The 15,477-nt window shown below is 37.3% G+C and overlaps 1 protein-coding gene across 1 annotated transcript in view; it reads left to right on the top strand.

Moving 5' to 3' along the window:
- Positions 1–15,477, top strand: part of LOC138743343 (ras-GEF domain-containing family member 1C-like) — a 61,106-nt gene that overhangs the window by 19,681 nt on the left and 25,948 nt on the right. Inside the window, exon 5 of the mRNA XM_069898551.1 lies at positions 8,718–8,855. Coding sequence (XP_069754652.1) covers positions 8,718–8,855 — 138 coding nt within the window. The remainder of the gene's footprint in view (positions 1–8,717; positions 8,856–15,477) is intronic.

Here is a 15,477-nt window from a genome sequence, read left to right as displayed (position 1 = left end):
TTGGACACTACAGTTTAAACTTAAAGCCTTAGTCAGAGAGCAGGTATTCTGTAAAGCAGTCACCCAATCTGTCTTTGGACTCATTGATGTATAGGTAGTTGCATGAAGTTCATTGAATGAAATAGATCAGGTTGGACAATGTACCTGTAAACCTCTGCCTCACCTGGAAGTCTGTTTATGGCTCTGAATGGAGGTGAGTGGGTCAGTTGTATGTTTTCTACAATTATAGCAGAAAGTGCAGAAGGGGGTGAAATTGGAGGTGGGATCAGTTTGTGTCTGAGTGGAAGTACAAGGGATGGGGTTTATCAATGACAACAGGGGGAAATCCATCATTATTAAAGAAAGAGGACATTTTGGATGTTCCTGGAGCTGAATGCCTCCTGGTGGGACAGATAGGGCAGATAAATTGGGAGAAGGAGATTGTCTTCTCTTGAGATGGGAGATTTGGAAGTGATGTAATCCAGGTAGTTTTAGGAGCCATTGGGTTTGTAATAGATATCCATGGATAGCTTCTCTTGAAATTGTGATGAAGCAATCCGGAAGGTGGGAGAGATATCAGAAACAGTCCAGGTAAATTAAATTAGTCTTGTAAATATTAGGGCAGAATGGAAGTTGGCAGGGTAGCTAATGAAATTGTCATGTTCTGCATGGGTACAAGAGGTCGCGCCAATTTAGCTATTTTTAACACAGAAAGAAGAGTTGGGGAGTAGTAACTGAGTAGAATCGGAACAGGGATTGTTCAATGTAACTGATAAAAAGGCAGGCATAGCTGGGCCCATGTGTGTGCCCATGGCTACTCCCTGAATTTGAAGGAAATGGGAGGAGTTGAAGGAGAAGTTGTTAAGTGCAAGGACAAAAGATGTTATTAGATGGCGACTGAATAGCTCACAATTCAAGAAAGAACCAAAGAGTCCTGAGGTATTCCTGATAGGAAATGAATGTGTGCAGGGATTGCACATCCATGATGAAGGTGATGTGGTGGGGGTTGGAAAATTGGAATTATTCAGAGGTGAAAGGCTAAGTGGTGTCCTGGATGTAGATGGGAAGGGATTGCTTGAGGTGAAGGACGGGATGGTGTCTTGAGGTACAATGGGCTGAATTCAGTAGGGCAGGAGCAGACAGAAACAATGGGTCTGCAAGGGCAGTTCTGATTGTGAATTCAGACAAGGTCTTTCTGAATGACAAAGTCACTGTGGGCCAGTGAGAGTAATAAAGCAGATTTACAAACTTTTTTTTTGTCTCAACACCTTTGTGGTATGTACTTGTTCTTTTCTGCCAGAAGCTGTCAAATGCTCATTGGGGAAAAAAAGTTTCTGGAAATTGACAAAAAAAAGACAATGAGCAGTATTCTCCTCCATGTACTTCCAAATATATATGTGTATTCAACTGCAGGTCAGCAGCTGGCCATCACTTCTCTACCTATGGTTGATGGTGCTTGAAGATAAATTGTTGAAATAAGTTAGCCAAGATACTATGACATCACTGTTTGTTATATTGGCAGTGCTCTGAAATAACAGCAACAATACTGAATCAGCCCTAATGAACTCTTATCTTTCCATTCTGCTGTCAGCATTATCCAGTGAAGATTCTGTTCTAGTTGAGTTTCTGTCAGCCCTCTGACAGTCCATGGAATCCTTCAGCTACTTTGGTTACACCTAGTTCTATCAAACCACTATTTCTTATTTCACAAGAATGTGGTGATTTTTTTTAATCCATGGCCTCTCAGCATGTGGATGAACCACCAACCCCCTCCCCACCCCCTCTGTCTATCAGCTTTGGATCAAGTGGAAATCCCACCCTGTCTAAACTTTAGTGCTTGGAGATAACTCCAGTCCACTTGATAGTGAACTAAGCACATTATAGAATAGAGTAAAATCCCTGTTATCCAGAATTCAAGCAACTGGCAAAAAAATAATTGTGGAAAATAAATAGGTAAAAAAACTCAAAAGTTTAAAATTGCCCCCACCCCCAGGGGCAGTTAGTTTGCTAATCCACGCAACATGCAATTTCAAGCAACCGGAAAATTCACTTTCTGGCATCTACCTATGCCAATAAGTGCCAGATTCCGATGGTTTTACTGTATATCCCATTCGCCTAATTTGATGCTAAATTTTTGAAAACAGATCTTCTAAAGAAGGGACACAAGAGATGGCAGATGCTAGAACCAAGAGAAAAAAGCAAACTGCTGGAGTAACTTTGTGGTTGGACAGCATCTGTGGTTGATGTTTCAAGTTGAGACTGATGCTGGGTCTCTTCCTGAAGCATTGACCATCTCTCTGCCTCTACAGATGCTGTCTGACGACAAAGCTCATCCAGCAATTTGTTTCTTTGCTCCTGGCATTGAAAAGAATGTTGTTTAAATTCCTAAGGATCCACCTCATTATACCTTTGTTGCATGGCAGTTTCTTCAATGTGAAGGTTTTAGGATTTTTTAAATAATGAGAAAGCCAAGATTGTGAGCGATGTGAGATGGTATGTTCAGTGAGGACATGTGGTTCTCAGAGGTATATTAATACAATTAAAATTTTGTATTAACTATAATCTAGAGTGAAAAAAGTTACAATTATTTAATATAAATATTTTTGGATTTTGTTTCCTAACAACATCATGAGAGTTGGATGGTCTGGTAGAAAGCTTGTATTGTGGCTATCAGCCACCGCAAGTGGAAGAAACACGCTGAATAAGGTTTGGTTGAGGACTTCAATAAAATATTGATGCTTGGATGATAGCAGTTTCCTCACATGATTTACAGAAGTTGATTATGTGGGTACATGCAATTAGGAAGATAAGTGATAACTCGGCCCAATTAGAGTCAGAGTTGTACAGGACAGAAACAAACCCTTTGGCCCATCACATCCATGGTGACCTTTCTACCTATACACACTAACCCCATTTATCCAGATTAACATAACATAACAATTACAGCATGGAAACAGGCCATTAGGCCCTTCTAGTCCGCACCGAACCAAACAACCCTTTCTAGTCCCACCTCCCTACACAATGCCCATAACCCTCCATCTTCTTCTCATCCATATACCTGTCCAACCTTTTCTTAAATAATACAATTGACTCCGCCGCCACTATTTCTCCCGGAAGATCATTCCACACAGCTACCACTCTCTGAGTAAAGAAGTTCCCCCTCATGTTACCTCTAAACCTCTGCCCCTTAATTCTTAACTCATGTCCTCTTGTTTTAATCTTTCCTCCTCTTAATGGAAATAGTCTATCCACATCCACTCTGTCTATCCCTTTCATAATCTTAAATACTTCTATCAAATCCCCTCTCAACCTTCTACGCTCCAAAGAATAAAGACCTAATCTGTCCAATCTCTCCCTATACTCTAGATGCTTAAACCCAGGTAACATTCTGGTAAACCTTCTCTGCACTCTCTCCACTCTGTTTATATCCTTCCTATAATTAGGCGACCAGAACTGCACACAGAACTCCAAATTAGGCCGCACCAACGTCTTATACAATCTCAACATCACCTCCCAACTCCTATATTCCATGCAATGATTGATAAAGGCTAGCATACTAAAAGCCTTCTTCACCACCCTATTCACGTGAGTTTCTACCTTCAGGGAACGATGTACCGTTACTGAAGGTAGAAACTCACGTGAATAGGGTGGTGAAGAAGCTACAGAAGCTACATTCAAATTTAAAATGAAATCATTCACAGAATGTATATTTTGACATTTATGATCAATCCTGCATGACCATTGCTAGAGAGTCAGAGAACAATCAAGAAAAAGAATCTTGCTGAAATTGTAGTAGGTTGGTGCAATTACACATTGAATGGTCGATACAATTTTAGTCTCCTTATTTCAGAGAGGATGGATTTAGTTTGAAGGCAGTACAGTGAACTACATTGATTCCTGGAACTGAGAAGATTGTCTTGTGAAGAATGATTAAAATAGGTCTATTTGCTGGTGAGTTTTGATGAATGAGAGATGATCTCTCTGAATAATATAGTATCTTGAAATGAGTGGGTGTTAAGTGGATGATTCCCTTGTCTAGAGATTCTGAGGCCGAGGATTGGACATTAAGGACTAGTCTTGACACATAAAAATCATGCCTCATAAGATGATGGTCTCTGCAGAGACATTAAAACATGTCTTCCATGTTTTTCCAGTATAATCAGGAACCCTGAATGGTTGGTTTGTTGTTCAGCCAATTATTACCAATTTGATTTTTCAAGAAATCCCATCATTTGCCCTAGCCAAAGCGCACTGTCGTTTTTAAGAGCTACTGGCTAAATTTAAATGCGAAATCAAGTAACACCACATCTTTATCAATTCTGTCTTCATTTTCCACTATGTTCAACCATGAACACTTTACATTATAATGAACTATACTTCATTTGTCTGAGCAAAACTAACAACTTCGAGTAAATCTCCTAGCAGAATAAAGGTCTTCAAATTTTCAAATTCATTTTGCATTCTACATTGCATGATTTTGCACCCACTGTAAACGCTTCACATACTGAATTACTCTGAAGTGCAGTGATGTACAAATAAACTTTGGACCCATTTTCCACAGGGCAGCTGACAGACCTTGGCATCCTTCCACTAAACATGGAAATAACTATCTGAATATTCACAGTACTTATTGCCTGATGTGCAGTTAAGAATACTGTTATCAATTGGGTATCTCATAATTGTGAGCTTTAGGGACCAATTCACCATGTGCGCAGACCTTCTCGTGGCTTTGAAATGACAACAACCTAATTTGGTATGATCATTCCAAGCCATCACGTGATTTAACTGAAGACATTGCTCACTGTAGTGACGAATCCTGCATATCTGCTAAAGCAAAGAATTTAGCACAGAACAGCAGCAACAGATCATCAGGCAGCAAAATTTCCTTCACACTGTCAATTTTTCAACATTGTAGAGCTTCATCAATTATATGCCTATTGTAATATCACCTCCATTAGTCCATAACATGCCTTCCATGAGTAGGAGAGGATATTACTCAATCGACCTGCAGATAGCAAAGGTCATTTTTTATCGATTTTCATGTAGCTTCACCTATGGTACTGCAGATTTATAAAACTCACTCTGGGGCTTGATATCAATTCTCCAACATTCAGTGCTGGTTTCAAAGAAATGCCAAGGTTTCTCCTGGCTATCATGTTCCATTGAATGGAAATGGAGAAGCAGTGAAGATTGGAAATACAGGATGATAAGGGGACGGTGCAGGAAACAATATGAATACCAGCATTTTGGCCTGCTGCAACTCGTAAACAATGATTTTTCAGGAGTTAGCAATGCTTAGAATATTTTAGTTTAGATATGGCAAATCAATGACAGTGGTTGCATGGTGGAGATTGCTGGATGATTGCCATAGATCTGAAAATAGGCAGTCTTAATGATGGATGGTACTGAAAAGCAGAATCATAGAACAAGTTTGAGTTGTGTGATATGTTCAAGGATAATAATAACAACTTTTGTTAGTGACAAATGGAAAGATGCAAAGAGGATGCAAGTTGGAGAAGATGGCAATTCCTGAGGATTAGTTTGAGGTGCGGTTGATGAATAAATAAGTCTGATGCTAAAGCCCACACTTTATTTCTACTGCTGACAAAAGATTTCTAAGGTACAGAGCACAAAGAAGCTTAGCTAAATGCATAATTTTAGTTCTTGCAATAAATATAAGATTGGGCCTTCTGCTGATTCCAGTTTGTTGAGCAACTTTAATGGGGCTGGAAATTTGATGGTAATTCAGATTGTGGTGGAGATTACATTTTTGTTGGTTGAACAATTACATCGTAACATGAGGAAGGGGAAACCAGAAGAACACAAACCAGTCTTCATCAAATGGTCAACAGTTGGGGTAAAGAAGTTCAAATTCCTGGGTGTCAACATCTCTAAAGATCTATCCTAGGGTTATCATGAAGAAGGCTCACCAGCAGCTATATTTCATTAGGAGCTTGAGGAGATTTGGTATGTCACCATAGACTTACAAATTTCTACAGGTGTTCTTTGGAGAACATTCTGACTGGTTGCAATACTGCATGGTATGGAGGTGCCAATGCACAGGATAGGAAAAGGCTACAGAGGGTTGTAAACTCAGCCAATGCATGAGCATTAGCCTTCCACTCCATTAAGGACGTGGTTAAGAAGTAGTGTCTCAAGAAAACAGCCTCTATTATCAAGGCCCCTCACCACCCAGGCCATGCCCCAGGCGTGGAGTCATGAGGGGGGCATATGCAGCCCATGTCCCCACAAATGAGTTATTGAGCTCCCCCCCCCCCCCCCCCACTCCAACAGCACTAGCATCATGTGGTTTCATCTCCATGCGCTTATAAGCATGCTTGTTTGTCTGTTACATCAGGGGGAGGGGGAAGTGTGAAGGTAGCACACGGAGGAGGTTCATGGCAGGTAATGGCAGCTGCTTCCCCCACCCTGCCACCGCTGAATGAGTCTTTGAACGTCAGTGAGTGGCGCCCTTCCCCTTCCAGTTACCCTAATGCCCCCAGATTAGTCTTATTCTGACGCTGACTCTGCCATGCCCTCTTCTCACCGCTACAATCAGGAGCTTGAAGACAAACACCCAATGTTACAAAAAGTTTCTTCCCCTCTGCCATCAGATTTCTGAATGGATAATGAACCACAGACATTCTCACTTTTTCTCTTATTTTGCACTAATTATTTATTTTTAAATAGTGTCTTTATGGAAATGTAATTCATAGCAATTTTTGCACCAGTAGTGCACAACACCACTGCTGCAAAGTGACAGATTTTGTGACACGTTCATGACAATAAACCTGATTCTGACATTTTTATCATAATCACCAAAGAAGCTTCATGTAATATTTATAGAGGAAATGCCTTTTCAAAAAAAGAAACTCTGATGAATGTAACAAATCATCATCAGAAGTGGAGTTTAATATATTTTCAAGTTCCTGTTGCTATTCTGTATTCCCTTTTGAGTTTTTGAATAGAATTCTTAACTTGAAAATGCTCTTATTGATTTTGAGATTACACGTTGGTAAGATAACTGATAAATTGGCAGTTCTACATCAGTAGAACATGTTAATCAGTGGAAGCCTATAGAATATTTCAAAGCCCTAAAGTCAACAAACGTTTAAATTTTCCGCAATTCCTTCTGGCCTTTTCGTAGAAATGCTCAGAGCAAAGTGGGAAACATTGCTGGGAAACTGTTGATGAAACTTTCATGAGGTTAGCCTTCCAGACTTTTGCATGGTCAATGATGGGTCATTGATGGATGGTACTGATGGTTCTGTTATTTCTGTGCAACAAAATGATCCTATTCTGCTAGAGAGGAATATTAGTTTATATTTATGTGTGTGTGTGTGTATATATATATATGATAAATAATATCTTACTACAGGTACATTCTTAATTGTGAATATAAATTTAGTTGACATTGTTAATGTTGCATTAATTTGAAGTTTGCTGATGTTTTGCAATGGGCGTTTGAGCATGAATTTGTAGCCAATGGAAGATGTGACTTTTTTTTTCTGGCATGAGGAAGATGTTAAGTTCAAATGGTGAAGAGTTGTCAACCTTTTCCCACTCACATACCAGTTAAGCAATCCCTATGCCATTAAGTGCTCTGTGATTAGTAAGGGATTGCTTAAGGTGGCATGTGAGTGGGAAGAGAAGGTTGAGAAACTCTGCTCTAGACCCAATTGTTACTGAAATATTTTGCTTGAAAGAAATTGTCATTCGCCCATTTCCTTTGGAGTTAAGGAACTGCCCACATAACGAGTCAATTAGGTACAATTAAAACAGTGGTTTTCAAACTTAATCTTTCCACCCATATACCAACCATTCTAATCACAGAGCACCTAGGGCGGAGGGAATACTTAACATGGTATGTGAATGGAAAGAAAAAGGGTGAGAAACACTGAGTTAGATGTTGCTGTTTGTCATGAGGGATTATTCTTATCAAGACACAGAGGTCAAACACCTCATTAGGTCTTTATGGAAGCAAACTGATTTGTCCCATTGTCCCTTTCTTTATTCCTTGCATCCTGGCAAATTATTCCCTTGCACACACAACCCTTCAATTACATCCTCTTTGATTTTTTTAAAAACTTTTTGCCGTTAACTTATAGCAATTTATAGAATCATTAATCTTGTGATGTGGAGGAAACTTGCATGATCACAGAGAGAGTGTTCAAACCCCAAACACCTCAAACTCAAGGATTGAACTTGGGTTGTTGGAGCCATGAGGTAGTAGGTACTAACGGCTGGACTACCATGCCACCAAAGCCATTATTTGAGCTGAAACTTCTATCATCTCAAGCATGGGTATTCGGGCCAACAGTATCATTTCCAAGGATGAGATTTGTCTTGTTCTGACTGTAAGATTGGTGGGTACCAAGTGAAAAGATATAACCATTGAATAAAAGGAAGGAGCACCCTCTCAAGAGTTGAGGTCAGGCCTTGCCCTGTGAAGTGTTTGGTTGCCACTGTGTGAGATTCAGTCCACAATTCAGTCTTGGTTTCAAACGATTGGTAATTCCTACTCCTATCACCCCATTTCAGTGGACATTCAAGATGTATATCGGTCGCAAGGGTATCTTCAACTTCCTATTAATAAATGAACCATCTATAAGTCCTTAGTTTAAAATGTCAGTTCCAGGATTCTGGAAATTCTGTTGGGATTGATGTCCTGCAGACATTTAAACCTTTCATTCTGTAGTCTAATGAAACTTGAATTGTATTATTTTGTTGGTGTTTAGATACGAATTAGAAAATTTGGACCTAAGATGATGCAGCTACTGACAGAATGGACAGAAACTTTCCCATCTGATTTTCGGGATGAGAGAATGATTGGACATCTGAAGGACATGATTCGTAGGCTAGCTTCTTGTGATGAGGTGGGATTCTGAAAAATTAATAGTTCTATTGGAATTTTGTTTTTCTGCATCAGAAATTGTTCCATATTTTAGTTTCCATTAAACATCTATTTAATTGTTGCTACTTTTAGTTCTACTAGTGGATCTTGTGAAAGCTGGTAATTATAAATCTGCAACATTATATACTGATAATTTTACATAATTTAAACCAATTATATATAAATATTATTATCAATAGAAAACAACTATTTTTTATTATAATCCATGCAAATTCATGTATTGGCATAAATTATTTGGCCAATGATACACAGAACAACTTTAATGGCAAATAAACGAGCCTTGACAGGTTATAGATGCTGCTTCTGACTAAACAGAGGTAGAAGTTTTTACAAGCATCATTGAGTTGAAAGTAAATTATAATTGCTCAGAATAAAGAATTTATTAACCTCCTCCTGTAGATCCTGTAGGGGTAGATTTCCCTGTTTTTCTGCTGGCCACCACCTGGCACCATCTTAATTGCCATGCTAAAACTTTATGGGCCCTTTCACGCAACTCATAATATTTTTGTCATGTTCTCATTATATCTCTCTCCACTCTATAAGTCTGCACAGCATTGTCTTAATTTCTTCAACTCTAACAATTTTCTCTTCTCATTTTGATGTTATTGAATTTCCTTCTCCAATTTCATTATTCCTTTATCTAATTGAGTTACTTCTGTCATAAATTCTTTCTTTATTTTTGTAGTATAACTTATTATTTGAACTCTCAAATATGCCTTCATTGAATCCCATCATACAAACTTACTCGCAACTGAATCCTTATTAGTATCTGGAAAAAAATTTATTTGTTGCCTCATAAAATCACAAAATTCTCTTTTCTCCAACAAAATAGCATCTATAAACCTACCTTTTGTTCTTCTTCCAATTAAATAGACAAAATTAAAGTTGAATGATATGATAAAACCCACACTTGATATTCCACTCTTTGTATTTTATATTGAAGTTGTGCAGAAATTAAAAACATCTTTTTTCTCTTTAATACACCTAAATTTAATAATTTTATTATAAAATATTTAGTTAGTATTTTGGATCTCTGAGGAGTGGAGATGGAAAGTTGGACATTTATTGGATTTTGAGTTTAGATGGCTGATAAATTGAATTTTATTAGTATTACAATTAATGGGATTCAGAATCAAATAAAGTGGAAAAAAATTATTCGTTTATATGGAAAAAAAATTAAAACAGGCATAGCTTTTTTTACAGGAAACACATTTGATGGTAAAAACATCAAAAATTAACAGATTGGGTAGGAACAGTAATAGCATCATCTTTTCATTCTAAGGCTAGAGCTACAGCAATATTAATTAATAAAAATATACAAGTTAAAATATTGGATATTAATATAGATGTAGCGGGGAGATACGTTATGTTGAATTTTCAGATTTATTTGGAACAATGGACCTTAATGAATGTATATGCACCAAATGTAGATGATGGCAAATTTATGCAAGATGTCTTTATGAATTTATCAAATGCCAAGGGAGGGGATTTTAATTTTGCTTTAGACCCTAAATTAGATAGATCGGGAGATAGAATAATGAAAAATAAGGTAGCAAAAATGGTAACAGATTTGATGAAAGATCATTTGGAGAAAAATCCACCCAAATGGAAGGGATTATTCTTTTCATTCTTTTTGATTTAAAACATATTTGCGGATAGATATGTTTTTAATTTCTGCACCTGGCGCCATTTTGATTCAAATTATCAGGATCACAATAAAGTCAATATTTATGGAAGTGAAAGTAACTCTGGATATTTAAAAATTGATGAAAATTTGCTGAGATAATACTAAATTTACTGCAATCCCTGGTAATCTCCTATGAATGAGCTGGATGAATTTCTCATCCTGTTAATATGTGTAATATATAGTATTGGTTGAGAATCAGTAGTGATTTTTAAACACTTAAGTATGAGTATAAATCTGAGAGTTGTATGGTCCAACTTACAGCTAACATTGTCTATGGGTTTCATCCTTGCTCTGCTAAAAGAAAGCACCGAGTACTCATGCTTGTGTACACGCACAGAGATCAGTCCTCTACCAATAACTGTTTAATATTTTGATATAATAAAATACTTCATTAAATTGATAAAGTGACCCAGAAAAACAGCTTTTTAACACTCTATTAAAATTATGCTGAAAACATTCTCAAACTAAGTGATGAATGAGTTACCTTTAGAGTCAATAAGGGACCTGATTTCAAAGTTTTTCTGCCGGTTGGTGAAATCTGAATTTAAAATATATTTTCAGTTTTTAAAAAAAAAATATAAATAATAATTTGCATTTCTTAAGAATATCCCAACATACTTTTCAGTTAATAAAGTACTTTTGAATTATTTTCCCTGAAGTAGGAAAATTGCCAGTCAATGTATGCTAACTAACCTTAAAAGTGACATCTTACAATAATACTGTACTCTCTCAGTAGTGCACAGGGTGTCAGCCTAGTTTTTCAATTTGCTGGAAAGACTTGAACTCACAACTTTCTCACTCTGATGGTTCATAACTAAACCATAACTGAAGACTTTCAGACCTGACAAGAGGGCCATACAGCCTGCCAGAGAATGAAAATATTGATGCGATCAAGCAGAAAAAATTATTGAACTTTTAAAATAAAAACTCTAAACTATTATCATTAACTAGATTTTACAGCTTCCCTGAAGCAGTTCCTATTAATCACTGTTCTAATCCCAGAGTTATGGAAATTTACAGTACAGAAATAGGTCATTCAACTCATTATGACCTTGCCAGTCCAAAAAGAATATTTAGTCTTATCTTATTTTCAACCTCTCAATATATTTTCCTGTTGGCTTAAGTCATTTCAAAATGGGGAAAATAACAATAGTTAAATAATAGCCCTCTTGCTTTGAGACAAATTTTGTGACAGATTGTTGGAGCCCACTAGGCGATGAATTGGGTAGTATCTAATGCAACGCAAGTAATTAGAGGGCTTAAAGTAAAGGAACCATTAGGGGGCAGTGATATTAATATGATTGAGTTCAATTTGAGATTTAACAAAGTTAGATGTGTTAGCACTTCAGTGAGAGAGGAACTGGCCAAAGTAGATTGGAAAAGGCTCAGTAGGGAAGACAGCAGATCAGCAATGGATGGCGTTTCTTCAAGAAAAGAGGAAGGTGCATGATAAAAATGTACCAAAAAAAGAGGAATTTTTCTAAATGAAAAAATGTCACAACTGTGGCTGACAGCGTAAAAGCATAAGAGAGGGCATAAAAGGAAGCAAGAGATAGTGGGAAGGTGGAAGACTTTAAAAAAAAAACTTGCAGAAGTTAACTACAAAAACTTAAGGAGGGAAGAGATAGAGTATGAAAGTAGGCTAACAAAGAATATCAAAGAGGATACAAAAAGCTTCAAGAGTAAAAGAGAGGGGGAAGAAGATATAGGGCTACTAGAAAATGATGCTGGAGAAATAATAGGAGACAAGGAGATGCTAGAGGAACTAAATGATTATTTTGCATCATTCTTCACTGTGGAAGATGTTTAAGAAGAGTATCAGAGAAGTGAAGTGAGTACAGTTACTATTTCAAGGGAGAAGGTGCTCTGAAGGCTGAATAGTCTAAAAGTAGATAGTTCCTTTCAGATGGATTGCACCCTCTGGTTCTGAAAGAAGTAGGTGAGATTGTGGCACATTTGTGATGTTCTTTCAGAAATCAATAGATTCTAGTATGGTCCCGAAGGACTGAAAAAAAATCATAAATATCATCCTATTCAAGAAGGCTGGGAGGCAGCAAAAAGGAAATTATAGACCAGTTAGTCTGATGTCAGTGGCTGGGAAGATGTTAGAGTCACTTGTCAAGAATGGGGATATTTGTTTAAGGTTCTTCATTTTTTTTTGGATTTGGACCCATCTTTTTTAAAATGGATTAGATTGATGTATAATAACCCTGAGGCAATGGTTCAAACTAGTGGTTACATTTCACCTTATTTATCTCTTAGGAGGAGTACCTGACAGGGTTCCCCACTTTCCCTAATGTTGTTCTGTCTAGCTTTGGAGCCCCTGGCATCAGCTATTAGAGAATGAGAATTTTGTAGGGATATCTGTGGAAGAACAGGTTCATAAACTGATGCTTTATGTGGATAATTACTGTTGACTGCATACTGCTTTTCACCTAGGCCAATTTCATTGGCCAAAGAAGGGTATGCGATATTTAGGTATTAATTTTTTCCCCCAACTAGAGGATTTAGTAAAGGTAAATTTTGATCCATTATTGCAGAAAATTTCATTTGATGTAGATAGATGGTCATCATTGTACTTGTCAATGTCAGGAAAAGTAAATGCCTTGAATAGTATTCCAAAGATTAATTACCTGTTCCAATTGTTACCAGTGCAAATCCCATGAACCTATTTCAAGCAATTTGATAAAATAATTAAGGCTTTTATTTGAAATGGTAAACACCCATGCTTGAAATAATCTTTAAAACATTATTTTTTTAACAGTGAAATCTCTGACTCTTTAAATAATGTGATCCTTCCCCTTTAAGAAAAAAACAATGTTCCTGCCCCGACAGTGATGTATACATAGAGCCCCTAAAGCCTGCAATATCTCCCAATTTATATTTCCACATTAATTTTTCTATAGATACTCCTAATATTTTACCTTTCCAAAGAAATGTTCTTGTATGTTTATATAATTCTTGAAAGAACTTTTGTGGTAACAAAATTTGAAAAAGATATTGTGTCCACGGAAAGAAATTCCTATTAATACAATCTACCCTACCTACTAATGTTATTGGCAAAATCATCCATTTTTTTCAAATCTTCAACATTTTTAAGCAATGGTAAATTATTTAAATTATTATCTGTCCAAATCCTTAAATATTTAATTGCCTCCTTTGGCCATTTAAATTGAGTATTTCTCGTTCATGTTCTTGAAAAATCGCCAGTTCCCTTCCACTACTTTAAGCCTGAAAGTTGCCAGATACATCATTGAGTATTTCAAGTTTTTAGTACATAGTTGTCTTTTCACATCTCCATATTCTTTTCTTTGTTTAATCAAGGTTGGGCTAAAGTCTTTGAAAAAATAGTAGCTTTTCATGATCTACCTCGGGCGGGCCATTATCTCCAGTTCTCAGTAGCTTAAAAGTCTCACCAGAACTGGTCTTGGTCTCTGGTTGCCGGCTCTTCTGGGTCTGAGTGTTCGGTAAGCTCTCTCGATATGCAGTTTTTCTCCAAATTTGTGGGATCCATTTTTGGAAAAAAGTTCATCGGCTATTTTCCCTCGATCCCTTCCTTTAGCCCAATAATTCTGACATTATTTCATTGACCAAAGTTCTCCATATGGTCAATTTTGTCAGCCCTTGTTTATCCGACTCCCATTCTTTGACTTTTTTCCCCAAAGCCTTGTTTTTCATGAGTTTTCGTCAATTTAGTCTCTGCTCGACCAATTATCTCCCTCAGATCTTCAACAATCTCTTATTTCAGTCATTTTTTCTGTCATCTCTCATCAACGTTTCAACACTTTCCAGGATGATGCTCAATTCTTGACCCGACTCCCCAGTTTTACCTGGTTCTGCTGGTCCTGTTGCCATTTTTGAACTGCTCACTTTTGGACTTTCACACAATGTTCCCAGTTGAATAGGAGCTTCTTCAATCTTTGTTCTTGGCTGCCTTGGTTTCTTAGTGCTAGTTTTATCCATTTTTGATGAAATAAATCGTGATTTTTCAAATTTTGACTGTCTATTTAGTACTCTTCATGGAGAGCTCAACCAAAACACGCCTAAGACGGGTTCATACACTCTCATGCCACTTTAAGTAATCCCTATGCCATAGGTACTCTGTGATTAGTAAGGGATTGATTAAGGTGGTATGTGAGTGGCAAGGGAAGGTTGAGAATCACTGTTCTAGACCCAATTGTGACTGAAATATTTTGCTTGAGAAAAATTGTCATTGGCCCATTTCCTTTGGAGTTATGAAACCATGCTCATAACAAGTATATTGGGTATAATTAAAACAGTGGTTTTCAAATTTTCATTCCACCCACATACCACCTGAAGCAATCCCTTACTAATCACAGAGCACCTATGACATAGGGAAGTGGTATGTGAGTGGAAAGAAAAAGGTTGACAACCACTGATATAACCTTCAACCATATTCTGATTGGAGCTGGGAAAAAGAATCACTGGTCGAAGTCCTTCGCATGGCCACGCCACCCCCCCCCCCCCCCACCCCCGACCTCAACAATATTGACTCCTTTTCAGTGTGTAGCACAATATAAATCAATCTTTTTTGTAAGTTTGACATTATTACCAGTTTTCAAGACAAAATTCATTGACAGCTCCCCGTTCTATCTAATCACATCCCTCTACAGGGTAACGGAATAACTAAACTGCACGTGCACAGCTCAGTGTATTTGTCCCTGATGACTGATGAAGTGATTTGCACAAGTCTGGAACTGCTAGGTGCAATTGAAACAACTAAAGAACGTGCTGTGAAAAGTTAACCTGCTGTGTAAATAATTGCATCATAGTATCAGATAAGCATTTCAGCTACAAAACGATAGAACATAGACATTGTGATAAGAGCCCTGATCCACTTAAACTTATGAGGCTTAATTAGAATGTTTCATGTGTA

The sequence above is a fragment of the Narcine bancroftii genome, chromosome 9, assembly GCF_036971445.1.
Source record: "Narcine bancroftii isolate sNarBan1 chromosome 9, sNarBan1.hap1, whole genome shotgun sequence".
NCBI classification, from domain to species: domain Eukaryota; kingdom Metazoa; phylum Chordata; class Chondrichthyes; order Torpediniformes; family Narcinidae; genus Narcine; species Narcine bancroftii.
Note: the sequence above shows the minus strand (reverse complement) of the source record. Positions and strands in the feature narration are given on the sequence as shown.